This window comes from Zootoca vivipara, chromosome 5 (assembly GCF_963506605.1).
Source record: "Zootoca vivipara chromosome 5, rZooViv1.1, whole genome shotgun sequence".
NCBI lineage: Eukaryota > Metazoa > Chordata > Lepidosauria > Squamata > Lacertidae > Zootoca > Zootoca vivipara.
In genome coordinates this window covers 62,496,728-62,523,882 of record NC_083280.1, presented here as the reverse complement: position 1 = coordinate 62,523,882, position 27,155 = coordinate 62,496,728, and the positions used below count along the sequence as shown (strand labels likewise).

The following is a 27,155-nucleotide window of genomic DNA, read 5'->3' as shown; positions in this document are numbered from 1 at the left end:
TAAGATCCTGTGCTTAGGTGGGTTCTTAGAATTACCCAGACAGGGTGTGAAATTTCAAAAGTAAGCAAACAACCCGTAAAGTCAAAGTATAAGGCTGCAAAAGTATGACCAGCTACTCACAACTCCACAACATATTAAGAGTCTTCCAAGTCTTTGTGCAAGTTTCTTCTCAGAGATTCATACAGAAAGCTCCCATCCTTTCCTCTGGGAAAGGAAACACAGCCCTGTTCTTTCTTTGCCAGGACGGGTCACAAGTGAGTTCATTTTGCGTTCAGCTCCTGCATTTCATTTTTTACTACACTAATATTTCAGAGCAGGAAACGCTAAACCAAACATCATATGAAAGCATGATGCCAGAACTCAATAAGCAAGACTCTTGAGTGAGTGACACCAGAGGAAGAGGAACCTAGGCCGCTTAGACCAACTGAGACCTTTTCTCCATTTTGCCCAGCATTGTCTGTGACCCTCCAGATATTGCTAGACCACAACCCACATAATCCCTGACTCTTGGCCATGCTTCCCACCCCAGTCTACATGGACTGGTAGCAACGCCTCAGGGCCTGACACAGTATCCTATCCCAGCCCTGTTTAGAGATGGCAGAGCCCTGTCTCCCTGAGATATGATCTCTGTGTACTTCTTACGAGCTCCCAGGAGGTGTCTGTCCCCTGCCTGAAAAAGAATGCTTGACTGCATGGATCTCGATGCAACCCAGCAAGGCAATTTTCACGTTCTTGTGCCATAATAGTTACCACATCCCGCTGCCTATATAGTAGACCAAATATAAATAATTTTGTATATTGGACAAAATGGGTTTGCAATTCTGCATGGGATATAAGAACAGTTGGCCAATGTGGTGCTTACTTAATGGTCCTTTAAACCCAAAAATGTCTGCTTGAAGCAGCAGCTAATTAGAGAAAATAAAATCCACGAATGGTACCTTGCATTACAGCACAGGATGGCAGCACAATATTTCACATCGCGCCTCTCAAAATGCTTCTTCCATAAAGTTACATTTTGAGGCTCACGTGGTTGGCACACTGTCTCACACTGGAAGCAAATTGTTTTTAAAAAATGAGATGTTAAGCAATATGCCCACAACTAAAAGACAATCAGTACCATAGAATGCTGCATGAATACCCTCATCCAACAAAGTATATTCGCAGTATATAGGATCCCACCCATGTTGCCTGGTAAAGAACCTGGAATCCTGCTGGCCAGGTGTTTGGTGGACCCAGGAATGAGTTCAAACTCCACCCCTGATCCTGGTGCTCAGTGGGATTCCAGTTTTGTTTAAACAGGTTATGGTGTGCCGCCCCAGACTCTGCATTGGGTTAGGTATGTGTTTCCTCATTCAGCTAGGGAAGATTACTGAGACAATGTGTCTGATTCCAAGAGCTGGCAAGGGAACATATGAAACACATAAACTATGCTTATAAGCAGGAAAAAAAACAAAAGAGTGAAAGTAACTTTTTATATAAATATTTGTATTTTTTTTTAAAAAAAGAGAATCAAAAGCGCAAAAATGAATGTGGGTCACATCTGATGTTAAAAAACATTTTTTAATTTATTTAATATCATGTTCTCCTACTCTGCAATTATATTGTATATTTTCTTTAAAAAATAATAATGCAAACAGATTATTGCATAACATGGTTTCCAAATTAGCCCAGAAATATTTGATAACTTTATATTCAGACATAATATGGAAGTTGTATCAATACTGAATGTTAATCTTCAGGAGAGGTCTGTAACAGAAGATCGTCTGTGGAAAGCAGCACCCATTTAATTATGCAGTTTCTCTTTTTGTTGGACAGAACAACACTGGCAATAGAAACACAAGCTGGAGAACCTCAATGATTTTGTTCCTGAAATGTGACTATTTCACCTGGACCTCAGTGTGTGTGTGTGTGTGTGTGTGTGTGTGTGTGTGGACTATTTTGCATAATTCTAGAGACCTTCTATGACTTAGCTATTACAGAGTATTATAAATATCACTGAGATACAGAGATGTGGCATTTGATATAATATCTACGCTTATATAGTTGCACTGATGTTGTGGAATGATAGTAACATATACATGGGAAAAGGAAATGATGAAAAAGAAATTATAATATGCGGACATTGCAAAATACTGTATTTTGGATCTGAGACAATTCAAGCATATACAGAATATACATTATAAAGCTCAGGGTATTTTTCTTTTCTTTTTTGCATCGTCTAAAAGAAGCAATCATAAAAAGGCTGAATACTGTTCAAAACTCAACACCCACCTAGTGCATTCTGCTTTGTTCACCTTTGAAAGATACACACAACAGCAGCAGCAGCAACAACGACAACGACAACAACACACACACAATGGATACATTATCTGCTGTAATTTACAATATATATTTTAACTTTATAAAAATACAGAAAGGAAAAAAAGGAAGTTCCTTGCACTCAGATACTGAGCATTAACCCTTTGAGTACTAATTCCCACCTGCAAACACTGCAGAACACATTCATCTTGACACACATTTTTATATAACATTCCAACAATTATAATAATCATCTGTTATGTACACTGTAAGGAAATATATTTTTACATATCATAAATGGGAGGGATTCGTAACATGCTGATAAGAACACATAATGAGTTGAACTCTGCAAAGATCTCGACAAAATAATCCCCTACAAAGTAATGCACATCCCCAGGGAACTGCCTAAATTAATGTACTGTAATGGATACTTGGAACGTGTGTGATATGTCTATAAATTTTCTCTTGGTGGCCATATAACATTGTGCTTGTTGCATTTGTTTTCTATTTGTGGAAATATGACTCTCTCTCTCTCTCTCTCTCTCTCTCTCTCTCTCTCTCTCTCTCTCTCTCTCTCTCTCCTTCTGCCCTGCCCTCTTTGGCTGTATAGTGCCATTCACTTTAGGTCATCAATTTATAACCAGACTCTATTGAAAGTTTTTGATTTTTTTAAATAAAAAAACTGGGTAATTATAATTCTATTTTTCGTTGTCAGTTGGAGCCTTGTGTCCAGATGTTCATGGATATCTAATTTTTTTGTTTTTTTAAAAAAACAATCCTTTGCCTAAAGCTTCCTGAATAGAAAATGCTACTGACCCTAAAATGTCCTGCAGCTGAGCAGAATAACTCAATGAAAAGTCATGCAATTGAAGGTCAAATTTGCATGGAAGTATACAGACAACCCCGAATTTGCTTTGGCAGAGGACGGAAGGGCATGGGAAGGAAAGGATTTCACCCAAAATGTGGAATTGATAAATAAATATCTTTAAAATTTTATTTCTTTATAGTGCAATCCTATGCACGCTTACTTGGAAGTAAGGCCCACTGCATTACTCCCTAGAAAGGGGCTTTTTAGAAAGAAAGGAAAAGAACAAAAAGAATTGCAGCCTTAAAAACGGATAGATTCCCCTTTATTTGAGTACTCTGGACTACATTGTTATTAGTATTGCCTGTACAAGTCTTTCCTTGAACACAGCTCCAAGTCAGATGAAGGGAAGGATCCAGTAAAAACCTCAGTACTTTGATGTCCCATTGATATCAGTGGGGTAGATTTAATAAGCACATGGAGTGCTTTCCCCTTTTCCATTAAAAGCAATGGTCCTCTCCAAAATGCTGAACTTGGGCTGGATGCTGCCCTAAGTAATTCGTTAAGTGCAAGACTGTAGTCCTCAAAGAGTTAATGATAGACTGTACTTGGTGGTGCTGTTTATAAAAAAATACAATTGTAGAACAGCTTGCAGGTTGGTTCCAGAAGGCATAATTACAAAGAAGTGAAACTCATGGAGACAGCTGCTATTACACTGCACAGTGCCACATACAATGAATAGTGCATGCTCTGTAGAGACATTAGAGTGGACCCTTATCAAAGCTATCATATAACCTTATACAAAGGATTGTGCCACTTAAAACTAGTGCAGTGGTGGGTTTCTCTGCCCTCCCTTTTTTCATAGATTCAAAATGCTCTAGAGCAGGGGTGGCCAGCTCCCAAGAGACTGTGATCTACTCACAGTTAAAAACTGGCATTGATGTACCCAGGGCCGGCTCTAGGTAGACCCCCGGTGGCACAGGGCGCCAGGGCGCCACGCGGCTTTGCCATGCAGAAACCATGGTGCACCCTGCGAGGGCAGGGGCGCCAGAGCGATCTCCGCCCCTCAGCGCCAGGGCGGCGGACCTGCTCGAGACTGCCCTGGATGTACCCACTTTTTAGAGGTTCAGGTCAAAGTTGTTGAGCTTTTATTTTTAGGAAGGAAAGCCCTGTTTGGGGGGTTCAGGTCAAAGTTGTTTTTGAGCTTTTTTTTCGGAAGGAGGAAGGCCCACTTTTGGGGGATGCAAGGCAAAATGTTTAGCTTTTTTTAGGGGAGCCAAAGTTGTTGAGCTTCTTTGGGGGGGAGCCAGTGATCTACCAGTGACCTATAACAGCTGTCCAGTGATCTACTGGTAGATCATGACCTACCAGTTGGACGTGCCTGCTCTAGAGTAATACCAACATGAATAGCCATCGCCTTTTACAATAAGGTTTTTGGTTCCCCTGCCCCTGCATTTCACACATCTTAATACTAGAAAACAGCAAATGGTATTATCCTGACCTGTGTGTCATGCAAAAAAAAAAAAGGAACAAAAAGAAGTAACAACCAACACAGCACCATAGATGTCAACAAGGGACGTTACCTAGTATTTCTCTCCAGCAGAAGAGAGACGTAACAGCGACTGTACACTACATGATTTTACAGGCCGTATGCTACAGGTGGTCTTCATAGATCTAAAGAGCTGTGTTAAGCCTGGTTAGAAATTTCTCCTTCTCTGTCACTATCGTAACTTCCCCCCATAAGAATGATGAAGGAAAGGCTGTGATGCTGATATGCATTTCAAAGTGGCTGATGCTAACGCAGAATAGTTAAAATTAAAAATATATAATAAAAGGAAAGGAAAGGAAAACATTACTGTGAGTGGTAACAAAGGATATTGCCTTGTATTCTACCCCCTAGGTTTATTTTCCAACACACACACCCAGCCCCCACAACCATGTCCCATAATTCTTTTAAAAATAATTTCAAAACCACCGCTACTTTTTAAAAGCCTCTTCTTATTAAGAAAACAATAGGTTGAGGAACCTGTACAATTTACTGATGCGCTACGCAAACATGTAGAATCTTACTCAGGTTAGAAGGAAAACAAAGGTTAACGGTGCAATCCTATGCATGTCTACTCAGAAGTGAGCCTCACTGAGTCCAATGGTGCCCGTTTCCCAGGTGTGTATAGGATTGCAGCCTAAGATGGTCTGAGCTGTAAAAGGAGAAGAACTGGGCTGCCCAACTACACAGTAGTTTCATTCTTCCAGGGCCCCGTTTTGATATTTCCTGTACTGTCTGAACTGTAGATCATGGCTTCGTGCAGGTTCCCCTTTAGAATCCCATTGTGGCTGGTTGTGCTAAATGGTAAAGACTGGGTCCGCGGGTGCATCTCGAAGTGAGCTGCATGGTGCACCGTCTCGCTCTCTGGCACCGCAGCACAACTGTAGATCACAGTACTTGCATCGCTGCTTTCCGGCTGACTGATGGTGGGATATGGGTCGCTTTTCGCACAACACGCCCGCCTGTGGCCCGTCTGGCCGTCATGCGCGCTGTGCGGACTGTCTGTATGTGAGCTGTGGATGCTGCCGTCGACGCTGGAAGGAATGTGGTAAGCGTACTCTCTTTCCCCCGCAGACCGATGCCGGCTGAAGTAGCGTGGTTTAGTTCTGCTTTTCAAGCATCTGTGGATGTGCATGTTGGGCCTGAAAGTTCCCTCGCTGTGTACATGAATGTGAGCGTCATCTTCCAGCAGCTGATCACAGTGCATTTTCGCGCAGCATGGCGTGACGGGTGAAAGGCAGTTGACGTGGTTTTGAACAGCTTGTAGATTTGTAAGTTTGCAGTGGCTAGCAGCTGGGTGATTAAAAACGGCAGATTTAGCAGGGCAAGGCGATTCTTGGAGACACGGGACATGGACCTGGCTTTCCCCGTTGACGTTAACCTTTGGCCGGACATTAACTTGCACTGAATATGTGTTTCGCCGAGATGGGCAACAGGACCACCAGCAATGCCAGACATCATCTCGCTTTGCACAGTGATGGATAAGGATGAAGAGCCCCAAGGTAACGCAAAATGCTCCATAGAGGCAGCTGAATATCATATCCAAGAAATGTCCTTGGGAAACAGCGAGTGCACCAAAGGTCCAAGTGGCGGTAAACAGGAACAAAGTGAAAGCCGCAGCTCGGAGCTGAGCCTTAAATGAGTGCTCGTTTTCCAACAAGGAAGAAGACATCATTGAGCATGTTGCCTGGGAGACAGATCCAGAATCAGTGATGTGGCTGTGGCCAATCTCAGGACTTGCCAGCCTCTGCTGATCTTCCGTCCTTTCTTTCAACTCGTATTTGCGTTCCGGGTGACGCCTCAGTTGCACGTATGTGCAGAGGAAGTAAATGCAAGTCACCAGGACAATGAAAGCAACTGGTCCATAAAACGCACCAAGACTTGGCTCCCATGCCATCCAACAACTGCAAGGGGGGGGGTGATGGGAAAGGATAGATTTAAATAAAAAGAAAGCACATTAGTAGTTTTGAACACATTAGTAGTATTGAACGCGTTCTTCTGATTGTTCCATTAGTGCAAGCATTTGTGCTTGATTCCCTCCCCGAAATCTATTCTGGGTGTTCTCCTGACCGGCCCCCTAACAAAGCAGACTGGGTGGGTGGGGGAAGCTCCTTGCACTGGCTTTCACTAATACACTAGGTTAGTTGAATCCAGGTTTTATTTTCTGCTGCATGAAAAGAAAACAATAGCCTTAGAATGGATGGAATGTATTATTGCATTACATCTCTATTTATTTCCTTAACAGGCCACCTTTTTCTCCAAGGAGACCAAGGCAGTGTACATGGTTTCCCACTTCCTCATTCAATCCCCACAACAACCCTGTGAGGTAAGTTAGGCTGAGAAGCAGTGATTCACCATGAAGTTCATGGCTGAGTGGGGGATTTGAACCCTGGCAGTGAGGGAACTGCCAGAAGGCCCTCCGAGCTGGACCTCAGTGTCCATGCTGAACGATGAGAGTGGAGACTCTCCTTCATGTATACAAGGCCTCTCCTCTAGAGTTACTGAGGATGCTAGTGTAACCCTCTTTGATCACGCAGCACAGCTAGTTGGGCTGACCAAATACCTTTGGCTGGACTTGGAAAGAACACACCTTTGAATTTATGCTATGCTCTTAGGCACACAAAACTATCCAGGTATTTTCAAATGCTTATCAACAGTTTCATCCAGTAAAAACAACACAGGAATCCATGTGTGCATCCCTTAAAAAAAAAATCAAAATCTATGCAATTTATGCCAAGGAATATTGGAGCAATCCCCAGGGGTAAAGTCTCTCGTAGGATGCTGCTATTTTCAAGAGGAAACACTTCAAAAATCAGTTCCATAAAGAGCATGCTAATGTCGGGGCATCTACGTTTTCTGTAGTAACATTATTAAAAACGAATAAGGCACGCAACCCACTGTGCTGTTGCTTAATCTGTAGTACACACACACACACTCTCTCTCTCCTAAGCAATTTTATCACTCCACCTGCTTCACGGTTTTTGCTCACATTGTGATATCTGGTATTGATTGCCTGTGATTAAAGTGATTAAACGAAAGTAGTACAGCCTCTGCAACAGTGCCGAAGGGAAAGTCTCTCACAAATTTATGAACATAAATAATGAGATCTTTTAATACCCTGTTGATTATAAGTGATTGTCTAATCACACGTGCTGAAATAAATAAGTTTTAATATGATAGAATTTGCAGAGTAGCAGCCCTCCCCAACACCCTGGTTAGAGGAGTCTGCCGGAGCTCTTCGCTCATCTAATGTCTTGTTTCTAAAAAAAGGAATTTACTAAAAGCATTTTCATAAAGTCAGAGTGCAGTTTGCTTTCATTTCCTTACATGTTAAAAATGTGTACAATGATTATATGCCAGGGCGTTATAAGAGCACTCTACAGCAATGCTTTAGCACAGCCTCGGCCAAGCTAGTGCCCTCCAGCTGTTTTGTACAAAAACATCTGGAGGGCACCAGGTTGGTGAAGGCTGCTTGAGCGTGAACTGCAATACATGACCTTCACAGCACTGAACAAAATGCTGATGAGAAGCCAGTGGTCCACTGATGGGGGACATGCACCCTGATGCAACTGAGCCTTGTACATGTTTGGAGCTCTGAATCATGTATATTTTTAGCAAATGAACTTTTAATTGGCATTCTCCTTATTCTCCTTCGCTCAAGAAGCCCAGGAGAAGCCATCTGCTGTTTGAAGGGTCGTTGAGCCCGTGTGCAAACAATTCTATAAAAGAAGAAAATTGATACTTGGGGGCTAAGAAAACAACGAGGGGTATACAGTTTAAAAGGTAATTTAGCATACATCAGGCCACGCAGCCTGGAGCTTGTGCTCTTTGTATGCGATTTCCAGATTCAGAAAAGCGCCAGTGTGATGCATTGTCTAGAGTGCTGAGCTGAGCTGAAGGAAATCCAGTTTCATATCATTCCTTGGCTGTGAATCTCGCAGGGGGGCCCTCTCAGCCTCCCTTGGTTGTTGATAAAGCTACGAGGTTACTCTCAGCTACTTGAAGAGCAGCAGACTTGAAGAGCATGCTACTTGAAGAGTAACATGTCAATATTTCCCCACTCTTTTAAAGAATAAACCCAATCAAAGGAGGTGGCAAACCAGCCTTTAATCCAGTCAGCTCAGGCGGCACTTAATTAATATTAAGCTATCTATCACAGTTCATTAGAAATAGAAATAGATTGTGTATAAGCGGGGACTCCTCTAAAAAGGATTCTGCTCAGTGCTCCAGCCAGCTTGGAGCAGGAACCTTACAATGCTGTTCAGACACCATAGGGAAAGAGGGTGGTTTCAGGCCCATAGCTATACTAGTGGGAGACTGTTCTGGACAATGTAAAATGTTCATTTATGTTCTATTACATATATCTCCAAGGAGTGCAAGGTGGCAAACATGGGAGGTTAGGCTAAGCTGTGACAGAGAGATGACCCAAGGCGAGCTTTGTGGCCAATAAGGATTGGAACGTGGCTCTTCCAAGCCCTAGGCTGACTTTTAAACCACTACACTTGCTCTCTTCCTTTCCCTTCCTCCTGAAACATCCTTGTACAAGAGCGACGTGTGTGCGTGTGCGTGCGCATGTGCACGTTTGTGTGTGTGTGTTTGTTTTAACCTTATATCACAAACCCTCCCCCCTCTAACCTTAACCTTCTCCTCCAGAGTATCCTCTATAAACTGTACAGGGCTGGGGCAGGCTACTTCCACCCACTCCATTGTCTTTCTCTCTCTCCCCACCCCCCACCCCAACATTGTCTTTGTTTCCCCCTCAGGTGAAGGTCTAACTCAGGCACCCCCAAACTCGGCTCTCCAGCTGTTTTGGGACTACAACTCCCATCATCCCTAGCTAACAGGACCAATGGTCAGGGATGATGGGAATTGTAGTCTCAAAACATCTGGAGGGCCTGGTCTAACTACATGATATATTAACTGCAGGCCTTGCAGCCACATCAGGGAACTGGAGATGTTTACTTGTAGGTGCCAATGAGTGCATTTCTCTTACTGCCAAGGGCAGTGTGAGTGGCGGCAATTTACCTCAGGAATGTCACTTGGGAAGGATTAAAACCTACCTCCTTACAACTATATACCCTCACCTTGCCTGCCCCTGAGGTTATTATTTTAAAAATGTAATGTGTAATTAGGGCCTGGCCCCTAAAGATCTAGTGGCTCAGATGTTCTCTCTATCGTTCCTTGAGAAGTCGTCCCCCCTCTATGTATAGAGGCTCAACCGCAATCAGTATTCTGGGACTCCACATGTACTTGTCAGGCTGTTTCCCCTCAGCAAGCCACATCACAATTGAATATACTTCTGCATATCTAGGCAGTCCCCTAAGTATATTTTTGGGTGACCCCACTTCACTTTCAAACGTATAACCACTCAACCGTCTAAGTTCTCTATTAGCAGGAATGATGATGGGATATGACAGCCTGAAAGCATACTGATATACTTACAATTGCGCTTCTGCGTAGTTTTTTATCCCATAATTATTTATGTTGATTGCTGCTGTAATTCCACATATAATAAAAGGAACTCCTCCACTAATCAGATAAAACCTGTTAACAGATAAAATTTTGACAGGTGAATTTTCAGTTGAATAGAAGTCTTCATAAAAATGATTTTTCATGCTTGAAACAGTGAGGGAAGCCCAAGTAACTTAGGTCGTTAACTTTAAATGCTCATTAAAATTAGAAATAAAAGAACATTAAAACAGACAAGGTGTTTTAGGAAGCAAGGTGTTCATCTTTATAATACAACATTTGGAGTATCTTTGCGATATGTCACTCAAAAACTGGAGTTCAACAAGCATAATTATCACTTACATGTAAATTTTAAAAAAATCCATATTAAATATGGAAGATATTCTGGAATATTAAGAAAGTATTAACGATAGCTATGATTTTCCATTTTTATACAGAACACAAAATCATTTTATTCTGAATAGCTGTGGCCAAACTAAAACCTTGGAGCTAATCTCATTTTCTCAGGCAGCATTGCGACATTTACATAGGTAGTTATTTAACTCTAGGGAAGAAAGAGCATCAAGAAAAGAAACACAACTGAAAGGTCTATTAAACTAAAGAAATCTTCTTTTTTTACAGTCATTAACTTGGCAGCATCTTTCCAAACACCTCTAGTTGTCAGGAATTCTCTCCTTGAGAACTAATGACCTTCAGCAGAGCTATAGAGCCAAGCGTTCCCATCAGCGGCCAAATCTAGGGGCAGAAAAATCACCAAGCATTTGACTTGAGACCCTAGACCAGGCATCCCCAAACTTCGGCCCTCCAGATGTTTTGGACTACAATCCCCATCTTCCCCGACCACTGGTCCTGTTAGCTAGGGATCATGGGAGTTGTAGGCCAAAACATCTGGAGGGCCGCAGTTTGGGGATGCCTGCCCTAGACATTTACAGAACAGGGCTAGGGAACACCTCCCACCTCCCGGTTAAGCTGCTATTATGTTTAATACTGAATGAAAGCACAAGATCTAGATTGCAGTCTTGCTTGGTTATGTCATTACACATGCTAGAACCTGGGATGGCGACAATGAAACCCTCCAGCTGCCAGTTGTTATTCCTCAAATGGGAGAGATAGGTAGCAGAGCCACTCCGTCAGTTCTGCGGAGAGACCGGCTCCATTTGGCTCCAGCCCAACTTAGTCAAGATAAGAACTTTTGAGAATTGCTGCCCTTTTCAAATTCCCCGTTTCCCATTCTTTTTCTTCCTCTTTTGTGTTGTGTATTTTCGGTTGTAAACCTGAGGGCAAGGACTCTCGTGCTTCTGGGAGCCTTTTTGATTGAAGCCCTGGGAAAAAATGGTCCAAATCCATCCATCCATCCATCCATCCATCCATCCATCATGGGTTTTCCTTTGTGGGCATCAAGGTATGGGAAATGTTTTGCAGAAACTTGCTTATATTAAGGTAAGGCTCTTTCTGAGACCATGTCCAAACAGGTAATTCCATAACATACATAATGAAATTAAGTCAGGGTCAGGATCAGTTTGGACAGGTGTCTCAGCAAAATGCCCTCTGGTGGCAGCCCTCTCCCCACTCTTTATGCCAGGGGTCAGCAAACTTTTTCGGCAGGGGGCCAGTCCACTGTCCCTCAGACCTTGTGGGGGGCCGGACTGTATTTTGAAAATTCCTATGCCCCACAAATAACCCAGAGATGCATTTTAAATAAAAGGACACATTCTACTCATGTAAAAACACCAGGCAGGCCCCACAAATAACCCAGAGATGCATTTTAAATAAAAGGACACATTCTACTCATGTAAAAACACCAGGCAGGCCCCACAAATAACCCAGAGATGCATTTTAAATAAAAGAAAAAGAACACATTCTACTCATATAAAAACATGCTGATTACCGGACCGTCCGTGGGCCGGATTTAGAAGGCGATTTAGAAGGCCTCCGGGCCTTAGTTTGGGGACCCCTGCTTTACACTGATGGGTCCCAGTGGGTTTAGCGGGTTGCAATGGTGGCGGCGGCGGCGGCAGCGGCAGCAGTGCTGCTATTGACACACCAGCTGGCTTGGAGCCACCATTTTGTTTTCCCTCTCACCATGTCCTGGAATGGCATTGTAAGGTGGAAATTAGAGTAGTGATTTCAAGTCACCTGGGACATCAGCCAGGCCACTGAGGTCCAAGCAGCAGCCTGGGCAGGGTCTCTAAATGTATGCCAATGTTATGATTTTGAGAGGAAGGGAAGAACTGTTAACTAATAGGCGTCCATCTTTCAGGGCACTGCTCTCTAGCTCATGGCATTAAACCATTATTATTTTACAAGGACACGTTTGTCACTGAGCCTGTGCTCATAAATGACAGATTCTCAGAAAAGCTGATGTTGTGGCAGGAAACATAAATGGAATCCTAGGATGAATCGTAAGAACCTGATTAATGGACTGCACAAGAATTACTGCCTTTACTTTGTTCTCCTCGTTTTGCATTGCCGCCCCTCTGCTCCACCTCCTAGTCATCTTCTTTTTCAACTTGCATGCAATTAAATAGTGAAGGACATGATATCGCACACTTAACTGGTTAAATACCACTTGCTTAATTCTTCGAACCAAATTCATCCAAGTGCATGGAATGTATGTTAATAATTGTCGCAATTAAGCAGCAAATAATTACCATCCTCTATCATTAAGCTAAATCAGTTTCCTAGGGAATGTCTCTTATAAAAAAGACCCATCCTAATGTAACTCCCCCAAATTCAGCTTAGTACAGCCAGTGAGAATTCTACATCTGAGCAGAATTCTCCCCAAAGCACTTTCCACAGAAAAAGCTGTTGTGACAGGACACAGTCTTTGATTCCATGACACCAAAATACCCAGGTTACACAATGCTGTTTTATAAGCTTCAGCTTGTAAAGGGGTTTTAATACTTTCACTCACATCCAGACCCTAGTGACCGTTCTCTATATTTTTTAAAATGTATTTTTCAGTATTTCTATGCTACTTTTCAAATATAAAAGGTAAAAGGACCCCCGACCATTAGGTCGAGTCGTGACTGACTCTGGGGTTGCGGCGCTCATCTCACGTTATTTGTCGAGGGAGCCAGCGTACAGCTTCCGGGTCATGTGGCCAGCATGACAAAGCCACTTCTGGCGAACCAGAGCAGCACACGGAAACACCGTTTACCTTCCCGCTGTAGCGGTCCCTATTTATCTACTTGCACTTTGACGTGCTTTCGAACTGCTAGGTTGGCAGGAGCTGGGACCAAGCAACGGGAGCTCACCCCATTGCAGGGATTCGAACCGCTGACCTTCTGATCGGCAAGCCCTAGGCTCTGTGGTTTAAACCACAGTGCCACCCACATCCCTACTTTTCAACTATACTAGTTCTCAAACCAGTTCACAATAATGAAATCAGTTTTATAGCCAGGTGATGCTCCCCCCCCCTCAATAGTAAGGGATCCAGATTCTTCCATTTAAAAAATATACAATATTGGACAAAACCATGAGGATCACAAGATAAGGGTTGTTGTGAGGATCTATGCCAGGGCTTAGCAAACTTTTTCAGCAGGGGGGCAGTCCACTGTCCCTCAGACCTTGTGGGGGGTCAGACTATATTTTTTTGGGGGAAATGAACAAATTCCTATGCCCCACAAATAACCCAGAGATGCATTTTAAATAAAAGCACACATTCTACTCATGTAAAAGCATGCTGATTCCCGGACCATCCACAGGCCGGATTTAGAAGGCGATTGGGCCTGATCCGGCCCCCGGGCCTTAGTTTGCCTACCCACAATCTATGCCATTTTGAGCTCCTAGGAGGGACAGTGGGATAGAAATAAAATTACTACAGCTTAGATTGTTATGAAATTAGAAGTGGCAATGGACACTACCTCTCCATATGTAAAAACAATCTGAGAACACCACCCAGTCAAACACCTTTTCAAATACCACAGTGCACTTCCAATTAGCTACTGTCTCCATAATCCAAAATAAACATGAGGAGTTCTAAGATGTAGACACTGAAAGACTTGATGTTTGTATGATTGACTTCATATTTTCTTTCCTTCTAGAACTGCAAGGTCCAACAACTTAAGGCAGCGACAATATACTAGCTTACAGGGAGTCCCAAATACCAAACAGCCATTCAGATGGCACAGCCTGTCCATGAACAATGTGCTAGGACCACCTGCATAGCTATGTACTAAGCTATGTTTAATTCCAAACAGCATGTTAAATACATATTTGTATTTAAGGCACATGAAGATTGCATCATCTGGGGATGGGTGGGTTATAATTAATGAGATCAGAGCAGGCATGGAGGAGCAAATTTAACCTTTTATGCCCCTGCTGCAGGCCTGAGGAAAATCCGTAGTATATCTTTAGGGGCAAATTCTCCATTTGCACTCAAGGTCTGAGCCTGTGCAGAAGCCACATTAGTCCAAAATGAGCTGGAATGCAATCATATTACCAAATCTGTGGGAAGAGGTGAGGTAGGAATTCAACAAGTAACTAGCCCACTCAGATGTTAAAACGTTTTCCTACTGTGAGCTCTGAACATGCTACATGAAACAATACCTCATTCTGAGCTTCATATTATGTGCCAAATATTGATACTGCTCAGGTGCGTTAGAAAGCATGGAACAGCGAAATGTGCCGTTCATTATAGCCATCTTCTGCCCTGTGGCTCTTCTGCCCCTTTGCTACACATGAGAAAACACATCCTAGAAATGGTATAGAGTGAAGTTGAATGCTTTCAATGTATCTGAGGTACACTGCATTGATATCCAGCCCAGCACGCTGCCCGCCCTGTCTCATTGCCAAAAGAAAATTAAAATACTGTCTGGAGATGACAGGCTGTACAAATGATTCCTCACTGTACTACCACAGCTCTTAAGGGGTTGAGAAAGAAAAACAACAGCACAACTCTGAGATATACGGAAAAGAGAAACACCAAATGATAGAAAAATAAAATACTCAAAAGCAGTAAAGGAAGAAACAAAAGATTGTGAAGGAAATAGCTTCCTTGCAGGAAAAAGACAAGAGGTAAGATAAAGGCAAGTTCTAAAGCAAATAATCCAAACCCCACATCATTCCTGTTGTGCACAATTTACTCAAATTAACAGATTTGAATCAGCAGATGTGAAATTGGACTAGGATGAACTTCAGTTTCAGAAGAAAATTTGTGCGGAGAGAGAGGAAAAAAAACAGATTTACAGCCCAATCCTATGTACATAAGGCCCATTGTTACAAAGGATTGCAGTCCTAAACTGAAAAATTCTGTGTGATGCCTATCGAGAAATTGAAAATAAGATATTTAAATATGAGGGAAGCATGAAGGAGTAGAAAACTCTTAAGCAGGTGAGGTTATGGGTTGTTAACTGGATGAAAGAAGGTACTAGGATACAGTATGAAAAACCCAAAATGATTTGTATGCAGAATTGACTGCCCATTGCACTTTGAGAGAAGCAAAACCAGTTGTTCTTCATGAAAGAGGTCATAATCTATAAGGGAGTGTAAGGACAGACAAAAACCTATATTCAGGAATGTATTTAAGGTGCAATTTCACTGAAAATGCAATCTCATTTTGGACAGAAACTCTGCAACAGCATACCAGAACTATTGCACAACTCCCATTTGTTCTTTAGCAGATTGCACCCTAAATAAGTAGTGATTGGCTAAAATGATTCAAGATCTCCAATAAGACCTATAAGAATAGCCAGTTCACCAGATGGATTTGACAGATGCTGGCACTAGAGAATAATCTGTTTGCATACCACCATGAACCACTGCATTCAATTGCAAACATTTAGGCTTTCCAAAAACGTTGATGCCTTGTGTAAGAATAAAACTAGAGGTGTTTTTAATAGTATAGATCGAATCTTTCCATCCAACCCTAGAGAGGTCTCTACAACATCAGACAGCAGACCATTCCACTGTTTGTCCCTGTGTCACTGCAAAAGTAATAATAAAAATGTCACTGTCCCTTCGTGTCACTGAATACCATCCTTCTTTAATCATCATGAGACAGGGGAATTCCAAATCACAGGCCACTTTTCTTCTGCCATTCATGTTGATAAATAGGATGTGATTCAAGTTGTTCTCATTGCATTCCAGGCTGTTAAATAAAACTAAACATCTCAAAAACTTGAATATGTGACTCTGTGTCAGTTTTGGCTGTTTACGCACAGTTGCTTCGGCCTGATATTTACTTGTTTGTTTGTAAACTGCCTTTCAGGGCTATAAAGCTTTCTCAAGGCATTTCATATCATAACACAGAGGAAAACAATAATATACACATTTTACAATAAGAGTAACCATTCGGTTTATTTCATCAACAGAAAAACAGAAAAGCAAAATTAAAACAGCAATAGGGGTTAAAGTATCCTTAGTGGACTAGTCTCAATAAGTAAAAAAGAAAGCCAGGTCTTCACAGTTCATTTAGCAACAATCTGCAAGGGAGATCCACAGAAGGGAATTTGATAATGATGGGGTCATCACTGAAAAGTCCTTTCTTGTAACAGCCAACCAGCCTGCAAGTGGAGCAATCTTAAAGGTTGGGAAGGTTCAAATAGATGCAGTTGAGTTTTTAAACAAGCTAGTTCAGCACTCTCAGTTGAGTCTGGAAGTGCAATGGAAACCATTGTGTCAGAACTGAAGTCATATCAAGCAGTTGGTCCCTTACCTTTTCCGCCCTGACCTGGCCACAGTGATCCATGCAATGGTCACCTCCAGGCTTGACTACTGTAACTCACTCTACGCGGGGCTGCCCTTGAAACTGTCCCAGAAACTCCAGTGAGTGCAGAATGCTGCAGCGAGGCTCCTCATGGGGTCCTTGCCATAGGAGCATATTCACCCAGTGGTCTACCAGCTGCACTGGCTCCCGGTGGAGTATAGGGTCAGGTTTAAGGTGCTGGTTTTGACCTTTAAAGCCCTATGCAATCTAGGACCCTTGTACTTACGGGACCACCTTTCCTGGTATGTCCTGCAGAGAGCCCTAATGTCCTTGAAAAATAATAGCTTAAAGGTCCCGGGCCCTAAGGAAGCCAGACTATCCTCCACCATGGCCAGGACCTTTTCAGTGATGGCTCTGACCTGGTGGGATGCTCTGTCCCATGAGACTAGGGCCCTGCAGGACTTGATCTCCTTCCTCAGGGCCTGTAAGACAGAGCTATTCCACCTGGCCTTCAATTTGAATTAGCCTGATCCTCTACTCCCTTTTCCCTTTCCTTTTCTATGAAGAAACCCTTTCTGGGACCCCACATTTAAATTCTTCCCTGGTCTCCTTGTTGGCCCTAGTAGGACCAACTTGGCAAGTTAGCCCTGGTGATCATTTGATGTCTACTGACTGGGATCTCCCCCCCCCAAAAAAAAATGACCCCTGAATTTTATTGATATTGATGCTGCATTTATGTTGTATTTTATGCTGTTTTAAAGTCTCCTTTTAATCAATGTTTTCTATTTTCTGTTAGCTGCCCTGAGCCCAGTTTTTAAACCAGGAAGGGCGGGGTATAAATAAAAATTTATTATTACTATTATTATTATTATTAATTATATACTTCAGTTGCTTGGTCACCACAAGCAACTAGGTACTGTATTCTGCACCAGCAGAAGCTTCTGAACCCTCTCCAAAGGCAGTTCCTCACGGTGTGTGTTGCAGAGTAGTCTACTCTGGTGGTAATGCGCATACTCAACATCAGATCAGTTTGCAAATGGTAGAGTAGGAACTTCTCAACCTTTCCCACAGTGCCTCTCCTCAAAGACAGAAGCAACATCCTCACCAGAAAGCAGAACAAAGAAGAACCCTGGGATGTCCTCAAATAATATCACAGCACTTAATCCTCCTTGTGGGGGAATAGTGGTGGAGTGCACAGGTCTGCCAACTGCTCCTCAGTAATCTGCACAGTCGTAACCAACTCTGCTCCTTTTCCTCATGTGAGCACGGCTTTATTGAGGTAACACACTCCTGGCTGCAAGTAGTCGACAGTGAGCAGAGGCAGCTGTGGCAATAGAGATTAAACTGAAATTAAGAAGCCACAGCAATGTGGCAATCAGGATTAAACAGGGTGGCAGTTGCTGGACAACTGCTTCCCTAAGTGTGTTGGTGGTGAGAAATAGCATAAGGGCTTAGGCATAGCTGCCAAGTTTTCCCTTTTCTCGCGAGGAAGCCTATTCAGCATAAGGGAAAATCCCTTAAAAAAAGGGATAACTTGGCAGCTATGGCTTAGGGGTGCTTATTGGCCATTCCAGCTCACCTGCCACCTGAGGCAAGAGTCTCATTCTACCTCATGAAAAGGGCTGGTCTTTCAGTCCCTAAATCCCTGATCCAGACTGTCATAGCCACAGCTCTGCTGCACCCACCACCAACACCTTTCACAACATTTTTCATAGTTTATTCATGTTTTCACCTTGTTATCCTAAACATTACAGTTCCTTATTTTTCCAACCAGTTTCTTCCCCACTACTCTCTTTAGGTGTAGTATTATCATTGCTGTCGTTAAGTTATTTTAAAAAGCCTCCTCCCAAAGTCTACAAGCTCGTCTTTATTATGCATTTAATTAAAGAAAGTTGGCAGGCTCAGGATTTCTCCCTTTCGATACATATCCCAGGGTGGTGCTGAATTCTACAGGCCAATATATTTCTAAAACTACCAAAGAAATGAAAAATAAAATGACATCAATGATCGTTCTACAAAATTAAACACTTTTATTCACATGTGACATTTTAGATGGATTGCTTCTGGGTTGCTTGGACTCAGCGATAATCCTTAGATTCTCAAACCAAAACCATGTGCTTCTTCCAAGCCTCAGGTGCTGCTTCATTGTTTTAAATGGAGACAGCAAGACATTTAACACAATGTCCCCTGTAGCACTCTGAGAGAGCTCACAAGGGTTTTGTTTGCCCTGTAGCAGATGGAAGCTAGAGGAAATCCAGCTGAAATGTCACATTCAAATAGGAACACTGGTTCTTTCAAATATGTAAAAAATAAAATAAAATTGCAGGCATTGTTGGCATTGTTATAGTCACAAGCAACCATCTGAAGGATGATGAAGCATATTACCAGAAACTGGAAGGCCTACAGGCAAAGAAGTGGATGTTTAGCTTAAATAGATATGTTGAAATCAGATTTCAACACTGCTTTTCAGTCTCTGCCTCACCATTAGAGTGGTCAGGTCACAGGGCTGCCGTAGTGATGGGAGAAGGCATGTTTGGCAGAATTCTTTCTCTCATGCAAATCTTAGAGGTGCTCACAGTCACAAAACTTCCAAAGCTTCCTTCCCCATATGGGGATCAAACCTGCAACCTTGGCATTATCAACACCATGCTCTGACCTTGTTCTCACCACTACTAACCCTGCTGCCACAATGTTCTGCCGCTGATTTTGGAGGCATGCAGGGGGGTGGGAGAAAAAAGGTACAAGCTGAAGGCACAAGCTGAAGTCCAGTGTGAAAGAGGGACGCCATAACTGGATACCAGCCTAAATCTTACTGAGAATATATGGAAAAGAGCAGCAGTGAGTGCAAAGGGGGGGGGGAAGGTGTGGCAGATAGTAGCAACTCATTCAGTGCTTCTTGACTTGGAAAACCAAGCCTTTTTGCGAATCATCTTATCAAATCGCACAGCCCCTTGTGAATTCCATAATCCTTATCCTAGTGCTAAGTGTGCATGCACACGAAAGCTCATACCAAGGATAAACTTAGTTGGTCTCTAAGGTTGCCACTGGAAGGAATTTTCCTATTTTATTTTTGTTTTGTTTTGATGGCAGACCAACATGGCTACCTACCTGTAACATAAATATATATCATGGGTACACCTGAACTAATTCTGAACTGATGAATAGGCTTGACACATATTTATTCTTCCTCACCCTGAACATATAAAATGATGAAAAGAAAAGATAATACCATCCAGCTTTACAACAGCTCAGAATGTTAAATATTTCCATTCAATAGGTTTCCAAGGAAATATGCTTATGTAGACGTCACAGAACAGCAGCAGCAGCAAGCCTTTCTATCTACTGCCCCAAATTCTACCCATGGAAAATCTCTTGTAACTCATTATATCTACAGAAGATTGGAGGCACTGATATGATGGCTGGCCTCCCTGCATTACCCAAAGGTTCTTTCTTTCTGTTGACGGTGCTCCGAGGGAAACAACAAGAATTAATCCTGACAACCTTAATACACTATCCACTTCTATGAATGTTTTAGAAGGTTTGCCAGAGAATGTCATATAGAAATTTCCCCCAGCCAAACAAATGGAGCCTGAACAGAAATGCTTATTTGGAAACTCCCCCCCCTGGGTTCAGAACTACTGTTGTGTTCCATCAGATTTGCAGCTGTTTCAGCAGGTTTCCAATTACTTTGGTCCAACCAGCAAGAGCCAGTGGATATATTCTGACCACGTACGATGCACACTAAACATTATGGTGGGTAAAGGGTATATGACGACTGGCTTTGGCTGACTGAATGATAATGCAGTTTATCCTGCTTTTTGTTTTTTAAAGCCCACTATGTTCCAAGGGTAACATGTGCATATGTATATAGTTTTTACCTTGTTGCTAGCGGGGAGCAGGGCACAACTTCCTAACTATAGGCATCATTCATAAATGTTCCACCTGCCCAGGAATTTTTGATTTTCAAAAGCTTTGCCTATCAAATAGAAAACTTAAGTGGGACAAGAAAAACAACAGCGTGTGGAATTGCACATAAGATTAGTCCTGCCCAGGAAAACTGTGAAGTCTTGGAGGACTTGTAGAGACACACCTATTAAAGAATGCTTCAATGGTGCAATATCCTGCCTTACAGCAAGGAGTTAGATTTGATGACCTACTTGGTTTGTTGCAGCTACAAGATTTTACAACTCAAATGTTCTGAGTTTACATTAATCTTTTTCTATTGCCTTTTTTTATTGAAATTTCAATGCAGCACTGTGGCACTCAGCAAAGAATTCAAAGGCGCTGCCATTCCAACATAAAGCGATACAATGGTGATTGAACTGCAACTATGAAAAATATATAATTCCCCAGTACCTTTCCCAGCAAAAGCAAGTTCTAACCTGTTTCTATATCACATCTATTGTGATGAGGCAGCAGCTCTGGCAACCTTAAGAAACTCCAACTTCCAGGCTTTTCCAGACTTAATTTTCAGAGCACACTGCTCAGTATTTCTGCTTTTAATGTTTGTTGAACATTTTATTGTTTGTTTGTTTGTTTGTTTGTTTGTTTGTTTGTTTTACTGCATTTTGATAGTATGCACTTACTTTTTGGCTTGCGATTTTATTAGTGCAATTAGTATAAATTTGTTATATTAAGTGGCATCTAAGTTAAAAACACACAAATGCTAGAGAACTGCTATCCTAGCTGTCTCGATTTGTCAGAGGTGAGAGTAGACCAAAATCTTAGGACAGAGCTTTCCAAACTTTTCATGTTGGTGACACACTTTTTAGACATGCACCATTTTGCGACACGGTAATTCAGTTTTACTAGCAAACTGGAGGTTAAACTAACCCCTTTCCACCCCTGGCAGGAGTGCAAGGAGTGTTTGTGTGACACAGCGACACACCGCAGCTGACACACTACAATGTCACAACACACAGTTTGAAAAGCTTTGCACCCCAGGAAGTCCAGCAGGAATCTGGTTGAAGTAAACAATGCATGCTGGTGACAATGTCACAGGGAGATGCCAGGGAAGGAAAATATCAATTCAGTTAGGGTTATTAAAAGCAAATTACTGAACAAAGAAGGAGAACACCAAAGTAGTAAGTACCGTAAACAAACAAACAAATAAGTGTGGGTTTTTTTGGTGTGTGTGTGTGTGTGTGTGTGTGTGTGTGTGTGTGTGTGAGAGAGAGAGAGAGAGATGACCCATTCATGTCCCTTCCTAGTTGTTTGTTCATGTTGTCATGTTGGTTCAAAGTAGCATTATACTGACCCACATTTCCAAGGTCAGTCTTCTGTTCCAGCACCAAGACTGCATTTGCATTGCTCCTATTCTGGCAACAGGCGAGTATGTGCCTTGCCTCTATATGCTTTGCCCTTTCTGTTCTGAATTCCTGTCTGCATGTTTAGTCGACAGGAAGAAAATGGCTTTATTATTCTGGTTCATTCCCAAAACTTTCCAAGAACATGATCCATGCTGCTTTGCAATTTGTTTCTTTTGACACCACGATTCTGATACCGGTAAATCACCTTTTATCTAACTGCAAGCTCATCCATACAAGAACAGATGAAGACTTTTAGCTGCTAAGAACAGCCTCTGACCTCACTATTCATTTATAGTAATTTTGGGACTGCAACCAAACTCCTGGTAAGTATCTTAAAGGAGAAGTATCTGGAAGGAGAAAAGGAGCAACCTGAGTACAATACTAGATTTATTATTTGGGACACTTCTCTGGTTCTTTTGCTCAGTTCTCCTTAAAGCCTAGATTTTACAGCCTGCCGGAAAGACAGCTGAGCCAGAGCTTTGCACGCTATTTCCCAGGTGAATTTATTTTTGGCTGCTTCACTTTTCGTTTAGTATGTGCAAGGTGACTTGGCATACACTTGCTGATTTATGGGATAGATTTATAAACATGGTAAGTTACAGGTTGATGGGAGAGAGACGACTATGGGATGGAGGACTAACCAAAGGTCAAGTGCCAGTTGAAAAAAGAGGCTGCTGCTGAGTTTGTAGGCTGCTGAGATTAAAGCAAACCCCAGTAAAGATAATATACAGCAAGCAACAGGAAGATTTAACGTGCAACACGTCAACTAAATAAAATACTAAAATATCTGTGCAACAATTCACAATGTATCTTCAGCTATGCTCTACAGTTTTATCAATAGCAGCTCATTCCTAGGAGCAATAGTAGATCATTTTGCTAGACACAAACAAGATCCTTGGATGAGGAACTATTTTGCTACGCCTTCATTTCTACATGCGCACAGGTTTTCCCATAGCTAATTGTGAGTGAGACACCATAAAATGTGTGTGTGTGTGTGTATTGTTATGAGTTGGGGGGGGGTCAGTCTTGATTGTATCTGTGGATTCCTTGCAGGCCTTTGATCCTGTACCCAGTAAGGGATAGAGTCTAATAGAAAAGGCTGCTGAACCTGCCAAGCCAGTTCCTTTGTTAAGGTACTGGTTTGGTTGGCTACTTGAGTGTCCTCATCAGCACCCCAAAATATGAACTAGGTTACAAGAGTCACAACTAAATGATGGTGCACTCCAGGCTAATGGATGGTTTTTTCTCCACCCTCCTCAGCTACGTGCTACATATGAGAAAAACAGCCAGAGTTGTGTATGAGTGAGTTGGAAGCAAGCTGGATGCTGGAGACAGAGGGACACATTTTGCTCTGTGCTGAGCATAAGATAGACTTTGGGGGCTTCTCTCTAACCCTCCCATAAGCTGTGAGTTGCCTTCATAAGGATTAAATGCTCATTATTACAAATCTTGGCCAGCACTCAGAAGCCAGCTTGTGGGAAATTTATACAGTATATGCTCACTTGAAAAGCCACTGCAGGAATGTTTGCAAAACAGATTTGGTGTTCTGTGGCACAGTTTACGGTTGTGCTCATCATTCCCTTTCCCTTCATCCTTTTACTCTGGTATGGCACAAAGGGTCCCTCCCCAGGCAAAGTAGGGATCCAGGCTTGTGGTGGGGGCCAGGCCCGGCTCTAGGTAGACCCCCGGTGGCACAGGGCACCATGGCGCCGGCCTGCCAGAAAGGCGCTGCGAGCTGCGCCCGCCTGCTGACTGGCCGATCCGCCGCGCAGCTGCGCCTGTGGGAGCCGCGCTGCGCCCACCTGCCCACCGCGCTGGGAAACGGGGCGGGAGGGCGCCAGAGAGATCGCGCTGTGCCTGCCTGCCCGCCGCTGCGCCCGCCCGCCCACCGCGCTGGGAAACGGGGCGGGAGGGCGCCGGAGAGATCCGGCGCACCACAGCGGCAGGGGCGTTTAAGACGGCCCTGGTGGGGGCATTGCACTGTGGAAATATTAAGGGCATGAGAAGAGTCCTGATGGATCAGGCCAAAGGCTCATCTACTGTAGTCCAACCTTCTGCTCTCACATATGCCTGTGGGACACCAGGAGGAAGGACCTGAGGACAACAATGCTCTCCTTACTTGCAGTTACCAGCAACTGGTGTTCACAGGCATATTGCCTTGGGCAGTGGAGGCAGGTCCTTCAGTTAGAGTGACTGATGGATCCCACAGCAGAATATTAGTAGCAGCAGCAGCAGCAGCAGCAGCAGTAGTAGTAATTTATTGTTTATACGCTGCCCATCTGACTGGGTTCCCCTAGCCACTCTGGGTGGCTTCCAACAAATGAAAACACAATAAAACATCAAACATTAAAAACTTCCCTATGCTGGGCTGCCTTCAGATTTCTTCTAAAAGTCACATAGTTGTTTACATCCTTGACACCTGATGGGAGGACGTTCCACGGGACGGGCGCCACCACCGAGAAGGCCCTCTGCCTGGTTCCCTGTAACCTCACTTCTCTCAGTGAGGGAACTGCCAGAAGGCCCTTGGAGCTAAATGATGGGGGTGGAGACGCTCCTTCAGGGCCAAAGCAGTTTTATGGCTTTAAAGGTCAGCACCAACACTTTGAATTGTGCTTGGACATGTACTGAGAGCCAATGTAGATCATTTGAAAGCAGTGTTATATGGTTCCAGTGGCTGCTCCCTGTTACTAGTCTGGCAGTCACGTTCTGGATTAGTTGTAGTTTCCGAGTCACCTTCAAAGGAAGCCCCATATACAGCACATTGCCAGGGCTGTCTCAAGGATATCTGGCGCCGTGGTTAAAAAATCCCTCCGGCGCCCCCCCCCCCCACATTCAAAGATTCCTCCGGTGCACGCACACACACACACCGTTTCACCTTTTTATAGCGGGGAAGAGGCGGAGGCTTCGGGGCTCACCCTCAGCGAGCACTCCAATGGGACAGAGGCTCCAGGCGCCACTTGGTATGGTGGAGGTGGGCGAGGGCAGCAAGCTGATGCAGTGAGGTGATGCGTCTGGCCTCCGCCACGCGGCTGCTGCGGGCGCAGCATGGCTGTCTGGTGGGTGTTGTGCAGCTGCCGCAGGCGCAGCAGCGCAGCACCCCCTGGCGGCCTGGCGCATTGCGCCACCCAGCCTTGCCTTAGGGCCGGCCCTGTGCATTGCTGTAGTTCAAGTGGGAGATAACAAGCACATGTATCACTCTGGTGAGACAGTGTGCAGGCAGGTATGGTCTCAGCTGGCATACCAAATGGAGCTGGTGGACAGTTGTCCTGGACACAGACGTGATCTGCGCCTCCGTGGACAGCTGTGAGTCCAAAATGACTCCCAGGCTGCACACCTAGTCCTTCGGGGCACAGTTCAGGACTAGGGGGACCCCCTCCCCCGCCAACCCCTGTCCCCCAGAAATAGTACTTCTGTCTTGTTGGGATTCAATCTCAATCTGCTAACCACTATCCACCTCCCAACTGCCTCCAGACTCTCACACAAAATCTCTGACATGCAAGCTGTATCACCTAAATAATAATACAGTACCATCTCTCTGCATAACTGTCTCTTTCTCTTTCTTGGGAATCACAAGAACTTTCCAGTACTGTTCAAAATGTTAATTTCTAACAGTGGTATGGTTGAGATTCTTAATGTAGGCAATTGGTACTTTTTCTCCTAGAAATTTAGCTACAGCAATACAGAGTTATCTAAAATTCAATTGCAGCTCCAGCTCAGCAGCTGCTGCACCATCAGACATTAGAACACCTTGAGAAAGTCAATAACCATCATGATGTCCTTCTGCTTTCAAGTGAGGAGAAAAGAACCATTAACCTATCTACCCCCATCAAGGCAAGAAATTCCTAAATTGCCTATTTAATACAATGGCATTTTGGAATGGAAAACAAAACATGCAAAAACAATGCTAATAATAGGTTTTGTGACCTTAAACTCACATCCTTTAAGTCACAGCTTGCACTATATCACTGTGTCAATCTTACACAACCACTAAGAGAATGACTTTGTTACTAAATGGAATTCAATAGAGAGAAAAACCACCCTCTATTAAAGACAAACATGCATTAAAAGTGGTTGTGACTCACATTTGCTGTACCCCAGTGGAGGCTGGTTACTTAGGACAACTGGGGCACTGCCCCATCACATGTAGTTTAAAGAGGAGGGGAAAGGAATTGAAAGTTTCCCTCAATAAACAACAACAACAACAACCAAACACTGTTTTCTGTTTCCTCCCAAGTCTATCATGTGAACTGCTGCAGTCATTTCTGTTCTCCGAGACCCTAGTCCAACTTATTCCATATTCTGGAAAGTAGTCCTGGAAGTGAATAACCTGGAGGAGGGAAATAATCTTTCCCCATAGACCTGGATGTTTAGGGCAGCCATTGTTAACAGTTATGTGTGCTGCCTTTTAACTGCCCACTGGTCCCATCTAATCGGCATCCCAGGTCCAAGGTCCACCAACCACCACTACTACATCCTGAGGAACATGTCATCCTGGGCTCCTGTGGGAGGAAGGGCAAGATACAAATTTAATTACTGTATAAGTAAATAAAATAGATAAATACATTTGTGCTCAGAGCTGAAAATGCATATTAAAAACCACTTCTACCACACTTTAGAATATGTATCTGTCTTCACCCTAAGAACAAAATATGGGAGTATGAAACAACTGAAACACCAAAGTATAGAAATGAATCATTGAGATACTGGAGAAATTCAGAGATAATGTTCCTGTCTCAGTAACTGAAATCTATTGAGGGAGGAATGAGCAACAAAACCTTCTCCTTTCTCTTGTCCAGATGCAAAGGACACTTCCAGATTTGGCAAACCTCAATTTCCCCATGATGCCCAAACCAGGAAACTGTGGCTGAAGCACTCCCTACAAAACAGAACTGCAAACCACAGTTTGGTCCTGCTTTGGAATCTTGTGAAACCGCAGCAAAGCCACCATTTCACTTTCCAGTGAAAAATTACAGCTGTGGTCTCTGGCCATCTGCTGACTTGAGTGTTTTGCCCTTCAATTTTATATTCATTTAACACCCGTGCTATAAGTAGTCAAGAGGTTTTCAAAGGGCAAACTGT

At 43.3% G+C, this 27,155-nt stretch overlaps 1 protein-coding gene across 3 annotated transcripts in view; it reads right to left on the bottom strand.

The window, feature by feature from the left end:
- Nucleotides 1-1,523: 1,523 nt before the first annotated feature.
- The window catches only part of ADGRA1 (adhesion G protein-coupled receptor A1), a 305,321-nt gene continuing 279,689 nt past the window's right edge, over nt 1,524-27,155 (bottom strand). For all 3 annotated transcript variants that reach the window (XM_035137651.2, XM_035137652.2, XM_035137653.2), the window contains 2 exons: nt 10,092-10,193; nt 1,524-6,553 (listed from right to left, as the gene is read on the bottom strand). In XM_035137651.2, the coding sequence (XP_034993542.2) occupies nt 5,332-6,553; nt 10,092-10,193 (1,324 nt within the window). In that variant the 3' untranslated portion in view covers nt 1,524-5,331. The remainder of the gene's footprint in view (nt 6,554-10,091; nt 10,194-27,155) is intronic.